General features: G+C 45.2%; 1 protein-coding gene and 1 pseudogene across 2 annotated transcripts; both read left to right on the top strand.

Moving 5' to 3' along the window:
• The first annotated feature begins 2,296 nt into the window (after positions 1–2,296).
• On the top strand, positions 2,297–5,739 carry LOC100193238 (uncharacterized; annotated as a pseudogene). The gene is made up of 7 exons (NR_159661.1): positions 2,297–2,679; positions 2,981–3,041; positions 3,221–3,292; positions 4,253–4,381; positions 4,576–4,749; positions 5,193–5,248; positions 5,342–5,739. The product of NR_159661.1 is annotated as an uncharacterized protein (transcript).
• Positions 5,740–6,583: 844 nt separating this feature from the next.
• LOC103634961 (peptide-N4-(N-acetyl-beta-glucosaminyl)asparagine amidase A) lies at positions 6,584–8,802 on the top strand. Its single transcript, XM_008657534.4, has one exon. It carries the CDS (start codon positions 6,663–6,665, stop codon positions 8,487–8,489), a length of 1,827 nt encoding a protein of 608 aa, XP_008655756.1. The 5' UTR covers positions 6,584–6,662; the 3' UTR covers positions 8,490–8,802.
• Positions 8,803–9,051: the final 249 nt, after the last annotated feature.

Raw genomic sequence — 9,051 nt, 5'->3', positions numbered from 1 at the left:
GGGACCCCATTAGGGAGGAAATATCTTAGGGTTGTCTTAGAGTTGGTAGACCACCCAAGACGCCTCTAGACTACGTCGAGTCGAGGAGAGGTGAAGATTAGGTATGCAGATGAGTAATTACTGCTACTCCTAGGGAAAGAATGTAAAAGAACTGGTAAATAGATTGATTGGATCGATTATATGCTACCTCATCGGTTGTACCCCTTCATATTTATAGGAGGGGTGTGGACTCATTCCTAGGCGCATCCCAACAGATTTCTGCGAGATTAGCCATATAAGCATGTGCAGGATAAGGACTCTTGCCCGAGTTAATCTAATCGCGGACCGTCTGGGTTACACCCACAGATTGTCTGGACCACATGGCCAGACCTCCGGTCATGCCCAGGTGCTAAATCTGGTTCTCAACACATGCCCTGACTTTTAGGGAAGCTAAACGAACCAAAAGCATCTAGTACAAGTTGTAAGCAACTCGATGTGAAACCATCGGTTTTTAAGCATCTTGCCATACACTATAATGATATTGCTTCAGGAAACGATCATTCCATGCCTTGGATAGCTCATCACCCTGCAACGTTTGCAACATATATGTATTACTAGAGATCATATGTATAACTCTATAAGGCCCTTCCCAGCTTAGGGACCACTTGCCAAACTTCCAGCCACCGCTCCTTAATGGCAAGACCGTCCTCCAAACTAGATCTCCAACCTAAAATGACTTAGCTTTTACCTTCTTGTTGTAGGCCGCCTCATCAATATAATAAAACAAATAGAGACTAGGTCATATACAACCTCATTTAATACCATATTTTTGAGAGATATTTATGGGGTTAAATATGAAATATAAAAGATATGGACTGTCGGTACCCTAAATCAGGGGTACCCTCTTCTACAGTATGAAGACGCCGCACCCATGTGATGTCTCTAGGTCACGCGGAGGACGGCGCCTGACCCCACCGCATGGGCAGGCCAAAGGGCGCCACGTGGTAGGAAAAGACAACACATCCCAGTATGAATCGTGGGGTCCGGACCTCCACAAAAGGACATCGAACCCCTATACGTATAAGTCCGGAGCCTCCGAGTAAGGTCCGAACCTCATTAAGGTCCCGGAACGAGGAGGACCCTGGCGTGAGTAGGGGTCCGGTGCTGACACGTGTCCAGGCCTTGCCCTTCACTTCTCGCTTAGGCGGAGACCCGCTGCATGTGGCCCATGACATAAGCCATCGGGCCGAGCCTAACGTAAAGCCGTGCAGCCCCGGCATTTATTGAGGAGAGGACGCGCCGCCTGCCACTGCGCTGACGGGCGACGTGCCCTCTCAGCATTTAATGCGTCCCGTCCCATCCGCTGGCAGGCGATGTCAAGGTTATCCAGCAGGCGGCGCGCCTGCTGGGTCTACTGGCGAACAGTGCGCTCGTGCCTAGCAGCGCACTGTGTTTTCCCTTCTACAAGAAGCTTCCCCTGCACGCCAAAGATACACAGATCTCGGACGACAGGACACAAGGGGATTGCCCCGGCAGCAAATATTTATAGTCCCAAGTGTTATATTCTCTATGTCCCTGGGCCCACATGTCGGGGCTCAGTGCCTTTGTGCATGCCCCCCTTCAGCTATAAAAGGGGAGGCATGCGACGTTACAAGGAGAGCCAAGCTCAGACTCACAATACATTACACAGTGGAGTAGGGTGTTACGCCCCGGCGGCCCGAACCACTCTAAACCCTCCTGTGCTCTCGTGTGTTCATCCACCAACCTCGTAACAAGCAAGATGCTTAGGCCCCTCCTCATTTTAGAAATTAGGGCGGGTGCAATCCGCCACCCGGCCGGAGAGATTTGCCCTCCGACACGGACTATTCAGTTTGTCTTTGCACGACTCTTTGTAGATAAGGTCTCTTGACAACATTTATAATATGACTGATTTTCAATACCATTTATTATATGATGTAGTTTCTTAGGTGTTCATTATGCATAGAAAACTGATCAAAGAGACTCTACGTTGTACTACATACCCTTAGTAATTTCTGCAGCCTCAAACTTTGTCCGATGATAATAATATTTCCAGAAAGAGTCGAACATCTAGTGCTAGAGAATTGTTTTTTGCATCTCTACCCCTTAAATCCACCAGTTTAAACTAAACTAGATACACCCCATAAATCATCCCACACACTCATGTCTCTACTAAAGCCACTAAACAATTTAACCCCAGATAAATCCCACTGTAAAAAACCAACGGTCCAGATTATTTTATTTGTCTATTCTCTCTTACTCAAACTCATCAATCATCAAAGCGTCTCCCTCCCCACGAAACCCCCTTCCCCAAACTACCTCTGCTGCTCTCCTTGATCCCCAATTCTCTCTTCTGCCTACTTGCCTCCATCTCGGCCTCCACCTCCACTCCTCGCCCCCGAACATCCGGCGCTGTCCGCACCCCGACTCCTCTCGTCCTTTCGCGGTCGCGATGGTGGCGTCCATGGCGTCGCCGTAGGGGCGATCGATCTAGGAGAAAGTGCTGGAGAATGTGGCGTCGTACCACCAGCAACAACGGAGGCAGAAGCTACGCAAGAGCCTCACCTACACCGGCGGCGAGCTCTCGTTCACTGTCTGGGCCCGTGGGGATGACCCCACCTCCACGTCCGTCGAGGCACAGAAGGAGGACATGCCTCTTGAGCACGTCTTCAAAATCATCAGGTAACTTCCAGATCTACCTAGCCCCTTGACGTTTAACTTGATGCACAATCGGTAGTTGGTTCATTCAGACCAGCAAACATAGCTCATTTGGTTTCTTGTGAGGCTAGGCCAAAGTTTCTGCGGCTGTTGATGTGAAATTTCTCTGGGCCCAACTTTGGTATACATAAATTTCATTAGTGCATTTATTTTTTTTGTATTCTGGTAGATTTGGGCATGCTAAGAGCCAAGGTTGTTTCATCTTGCAACAGATTGACATGCTCTATAGCTATAAGTAATGTCAAGTTATTTCATCTTGCAACAGATCTGATGGCAAAAGTGTGTGTTTATGGTTCCTGAGTCAGATGATCTTTCTTCAGTTTTAGGTACTTTTCTGCTTTAATATAGCTCATGCAATATGATTTATTTTAACACATATTTGAAATAGAACTGGATTGTGCATATTTTGTAAAGTGTTTGTTCTACATTTTGTAATTCGTATTATTCATTTTTCCTTTAGTTTTTCTCTTTCTACAACTCCTATCTCTTTACAATCAAATTTCAGATGTGATAGATATTGGTATAAAAGATAAAAACTAGAATGCTATGTCTGTCAAAGGAGCTTTCTTCAGTTCAGGTACTGCTCTGCTTTATTAGCCATCCAGCCGATGGATATTTTCTATATGTGTACCGCCCCTGCACTTTCAAACACTTATGTTCAATGTTTACAATCACATTTTTTCTTCTCATAGATTTACTATGTGGTTGTGGTCTTAGTTTGGCTTGTAGGTTAATTTGTATACTCATGTCATTTTAGTTTTTCTATGTTGATTCAGTATGTCTTAATTTAGTTAATTTCAATTCTTGATGCTAATAATATGGATAGATTGTGACACTACTTTCTGGCTTGAGCAGAAATGGGTTTGTTGCATATAGCAGAATATAGTTGTCGTAACTGGCAACAATGACCCCTCTATGGATGATCTGAAAACTATTCCGTGGTCATGTAGTTAAATATAGCTGAATATACATTACTATGTTTTATTAATCTTATTTGGTTTTTCTCTCAAAAGAACACACCTCTCCATCTTTCAGTGCTTGGTGGATCACCGTCTAAACGATCCACCACCAGAACCGCCCTACCCCAAGATAGCTATGTGCAGGTTCAACTACTCATTTAGATATTGGTACAGCCTGTAATAGACTTTGGTACAATAGGATTTGGTTTTGCTATTCACTTAGTTTTTAGTTCCAAACAACCAACAAATTGCATGTCCTTTAGGAAAAATATCACATGAATATCAGTAATATAACACTGATAATAAAAAATGCTTCGATTCTATATATTTTTCATGTTATAAGGTTGAAAACATTCTGTCTCACGGATCAGAATGTGTACAAGGCGACATACTGTGTTTACAAATATATTTAACCATAATAAAAACATATTTGGAAACTGAATATCATTTAAGTCCAAAAATGTTTTTGCTGACTGTTCATTAAGCTAGAGTAAAGAGTAAACTTAGCATTTCTTTTCTATATCTCTCTTTCGTGCTCATGCCGCCGCAGTCTCCTCCATCCCACCTTTCCTACGCAGGCAGCTCCATCTCAGTCGTTGTACCCATTCAACGCCGAGCTGGTGGCAGCGATGCAGGAGATGATCCAGCCGAGGTGTACAAGTACATGTTAGTGGACGTCACCTGCCAAAGATACACAGTTTCTACTGGTACACATTTTATTTTTTTCATGGTGATAATTAATTCGTAGCTTGCGCAAAACCAAAGGTTGTGTGATTTTTCAAGGCAGAAATCAGTATCATGATAGGTGTGCTTGAGCTTTTGATAGCTAGTTTATTTGAACTTTTATCTTTTTATGATCATGGTATATTGAGACAGAAATATTTTACATGTACCTTTGCAGTTTTTCAGTTGGAGAAAATATTTAAGACAACATTTTCATCGTTTGTTCTCCATATGGGGCTTGTTTCACGCCACTTGAAGGAAGGAGGGAATGATGGTGTTAAGTTCGGACAATACATCTACACATCTATGAAATGTACAACCACGATGTAGAGCATAGAGTTTCTAAAGTTGGGTAAGCTGTTTGGCTGTTTTATAGAAATTTGTATCAACATCAACATAGATTTTTAGTCCCAAACAAATTGGGGTAGGCTAGATTTGAAACCCAACAAGAAGTCACCAAAAAGAGAAAGAGAGATAAAGGGGAGGGGAAAAGCTTTTGAGAGAACTAAAAGAGAAAATGCCTAATCACGGTTCGGGCACGTGGATAGCTTCTTTCCAAGCATTTCTATCCAAACACAACTCCTTTGGGTGTGTGGGGTGATATTAGAAGCTTCATGTTAGGTGTTTGATACTTTCTTGAATATAGGATTTTTGTGTGTGTGGTGTAGTATAAATAATGTCCATAGTTGAATACCAAAATGTGGATATTGTACAGTGGGAGTTATGGCTGCCTTCTTCATTGCTTGATCTTAGTTGTTGGTTGCAATCTTCTAACTTAGAGTATGATGCTTGAAGAGATTTGGATGATGTTGGAGATGTGCTTTGGTGTAGTTCATCTCTCCCGAATCAAGGTTCATACCCCACTATTTTGGTTTCCTAAACTGATAGGCACAACTAGAAATTATCGAGTGATGTCTAACTTTCCTACCTGTCTTGCAATGCAGAGTCTGGTTTATGGGGCTAAGGTAGAGGCTGCCATCGCCATTGGATTCAATGACTTCATTACATATGCTCTGAGAGGCATTGGGTTCTACCAGAAGGATAACATGGAGATCAAGAAGGCCAATGGCAATGGCACACTGATCCCTGAGCAGATCTTTGAAAAGACTAGGAGAAGTTCTAGATGAATTGATGCTTGGCTGAAGAGGGATGTCAGATTTGTACAATGCTCACCCACAAAGAATAATACATTTCTCCAATGTCCACTGTTTTGAAAAATACCTCCATTCCAATGTTTAACATTCTAACGATGTCTGAATTTATTGTAAAGAGACACATGATTGTTCATTGTTGTAACTTATGTACAATATATGCGTGTGTGAAATAAAGATCATCTTGGAGCACCGGCATCAATGTTATCAATCTTCTCAAATTTCAAATTATCCTGGTCTCTTCGTGAAACCATAAAAGTTTATTAAGTCACTTATCTGAGTGGTCTAAAAGTCTAGCATATTTTTGTTCCTTTGCCTGTCGAGACGGATCAGCTGGCATGAATAATATCCGGTGAATACTGCAAGAGCTATTCATGATCCCCCGTGAACTAGCTGGTATGATATAACTTAGGGGGTGTTTGGTTACACCCCGCTAAAATTTAGCTCATGTCCCATCGAATATTTGAACCTCCGTTCCGGTTATTAAATGTAGTCGGATTATAAAACTAATTTGTCAGCCGAAGATTAAAAGACGAGACGAATCTAGTCCAGTTGGTTGGGTCTATATTTCATACTCCTATTTAAAAGTCAAACGCTTGATGTGACCCGGACTAAACTTTAGCAGGAGCAACCAAACACCCCCTTAGTTTGTGAAGTGCTAATGCCACAAACAGGAAATAGGATGATACTTCATGTATATTTTTTTCTTTCTTGAAAATGAACTATAGGATACTGTTTACAATCCATACCAAGCTTCTGCAGTTATCAACATTTTTCTATGTTCAACCTTGTTAACATATTAAGACGAGTTTTTCTTTCATTTTTCAAAAAAATAAATCAATCTTTATTTGCTCCTCTTGAGTTGCTTCACAAGTTATAGAACGAAAAATGGTTCTCTTTTGCTCTCCCTTGTTATTCCGATCACTTTTGCCACACAAACATCCACTCACTTTATTGTATCTCACTTCATTGTATTTTAAATTTATCGTATCATTAGTGGGGAGTTATTATAACAGATCACCTAGAACACCTCGTTTAAACCCCCGGGTAGCATGTCCACTTCCGCTTCCTCTTCCTCTCAGTCCAACCGCCCCTCGTGCCCACCGCTTCTACAATGGCGCCATCCGCCGCTACCGCGAGCATCCTCCTCGCCCTCATCGCCATCCTCCTCCCCTCCGTAACGGCGGCCGCGGCGCTGCAGATGCGGCATCGCCTCGGCGCGTCCTTGCAGGTCGCCTCCCTCAACGCGTCGGAGCCGCCGACCACCTTCTTCGAGGTCGATCGCCCGATCCGCCCTCCGCGCGGCAGCGCGGGGCCTTGCTCCACGCTTCTCCTCTCGGCTACCTTCGGCGCCACATACGGCCGCCCCCCCGCCACCGCCGCCTACGCGCCGCCGGCTTGCCTCGGCGACGCGGGCGGCGCCGGTGCCCTCGCGCTCGCCGTGCTCGAGTGGGCCGCCGACTGTCGCGGCCGCCAGTTCGACCGCATCTTCGGCGTCTGGCTCTCGGGCGCCGAGCTCCTCCGCAGCTGCACCGCCGAGCCGCGTCCCAACGGCATCCTCTGGTCCGTGTCCCGCGACGTCACCAGGTACGCCGCCCTCCTCGCGGAGCCCGGTGAGGTCGCGGTGTACCTCGGCAACCTCATCGACAAAACATACACCGGCGTCTATCACGCCAACCTCACGCTCCACCTCTACTTCCGCACCGATCCGCAGCCGCAGCCGCCACCGCAGCAGCAGCAGCAGGCTGATCTGATTGTGCCCATTTCAAGGAGCTTACCCTTGAACGACGGGCAGTGGTTCGCCATCCAGAATGCTACTGATGTGCAGTCAAAGAAGCTCGCCATTCCGTCGAACACCTACAGGGCGGTCCTTCAAGTGTTCGTTTCCTTCCATTCCGACGACGAGTTCTGGTATACCAATCCGCCCAACGATTACATTCGGGCGAACAACTTGTCCAGTGTCCCCGGCAATGGCGCATTCAGGGAAGTCGTAGCTAGGGTGGATGGTGAAGTCGTCGGCGCTGTTTGGCCATTCACTGTGATTTACACCGGTGGTGTTAACCCGCTTCTATGGCGGCCAATCACAGGAATCGGCTCATTCAATCTCCCGACATATGACATTGACATCACGCCATTCTTGGGCAAGCTCCTGGACGGCGAGGAACATGATTTCGGGTTTGGCGTGACAAATGCTCTTGATGTGTGGTACGTTGATGCCAATTTGCATCTGTGGCTGGATCACAAGAGCGAGAAGACCACTGGAGGCTTGCTCAGCTATGAGGCATCCGGATTGAACCTTAATGTGAGCTCAGAATTCACTGGATTAGACGGGCAGTTTGTGACAAGCGCAAGTCGGCACGTCTCTGCCACGGGATGGGTGAAATCGTCGTACGGGGAGGTCACCACAACCTTCAATCAGAGATTCTGCTATGAGAACATCAATGTGTTTAGAAAGAACGGCACTGTGCAGATCGTGAACCAAACAATCGATGCGAAGTCTGGCATTTTTGCCAAGGATGCTTCTGCCGTGCTGCTCTCTGAGGAATTCCATGAGGTTTTCCCGCTGTACCTTTATACTGGAACCTCAGATCAAGCGGACGATGAGTACTCATTGGATTCAATTGTTAAATTTGGTATCAATGGGAAGAAGACCTCCGGTGGGAAACCGGGCTTCTTGTACAGCTCCCTACGGAATTCACAGTCGGCACAAGGCACTATGAGGGTGAAGAAGAATTTGGTGGTCAGTGGATTGGGGAAGACCCATCAGGTGTATAAGTATGTGGGAACTGATGGATGCTACTTCAGGGATGTGAGCAGCAGGAACTACACTATAGTTTCCGACCGCTCCGATGATTCTTGTTCAAAAAGAGCATATAGCTCTGTCAGCGAGAAGTTGAATGATCAGCCAGCAAGAAGAAAGTTGCTGGCAAACAAATTGTAAAGTACGGAAAGGGAATAGTTCGTCCACGTTTCAGTTTTTTACTTTGCTTCTTGAATAAAGGCTGCTTGGCAGCTCGTGCTTCAGAAAGTAGGTAAGAAACTTGAATGTCCCTTTATAAACACGCCAATTCGGATCTAGTGGCAAGGTATTGTTATCAGTGACTATCAATTGCATCACCATCATGTCTATAGCTGCACAGGATGATGCACGACAGAACGAGGGATGACCATTTTATACTGGCAGCAATACTAGTACTAATCAAGATTCTGACACGATCACACTATTAATTTATGCCAGCATTGCTTATTCCGCATCGATTGGATTTGTTCCGGATCTCGATCTCTTTCAAGGCATCAGCAGATTCTTGATGCTCTTCTCTGTCCTCTTTGCAGATGTGTGTTTTGGAAGTTTTTTTCCTTTCGAAAAGCTCTTTGCAGATGTGTGGTGGTACTTATTTTTTGATGTCAAGACATACTTGGACCTTGATTGCCATGTACCACCAACTGTGATCTTCACTCTAGCCTTCATAGCTGAACTAGGTGAGTGTACGTGCATTGCAATA

This window comes from Zea mays, chromosome 8, assembly GCF_902167145.1.
Source record: "Zea mays cultivar B73 chromosome 8, Zm-B73-REFERENCE-NAM-5.0, whole genome shotgun sequence".
In the NCBI taxonomy this organism is placed as follows: Eukaryota; Viridiplantae; Streptophyta; class Magnoliopsida; order Poales; family Poaceae; genus Zea; species Zea mays.
This window is presented reverse-complemented; position numbering and strand designations above follow the sequence as displayed.

Bases quoted from the DNA above. Each gene is read 5' to 3' on its own strand.
- LOC103634961 (XM_008657534.4), top strand. From the start codon at position 6,663: ATGGCGCCATCCGCCGCTACCGCGAGCATCCTCCTCGCCCTCATCGCC.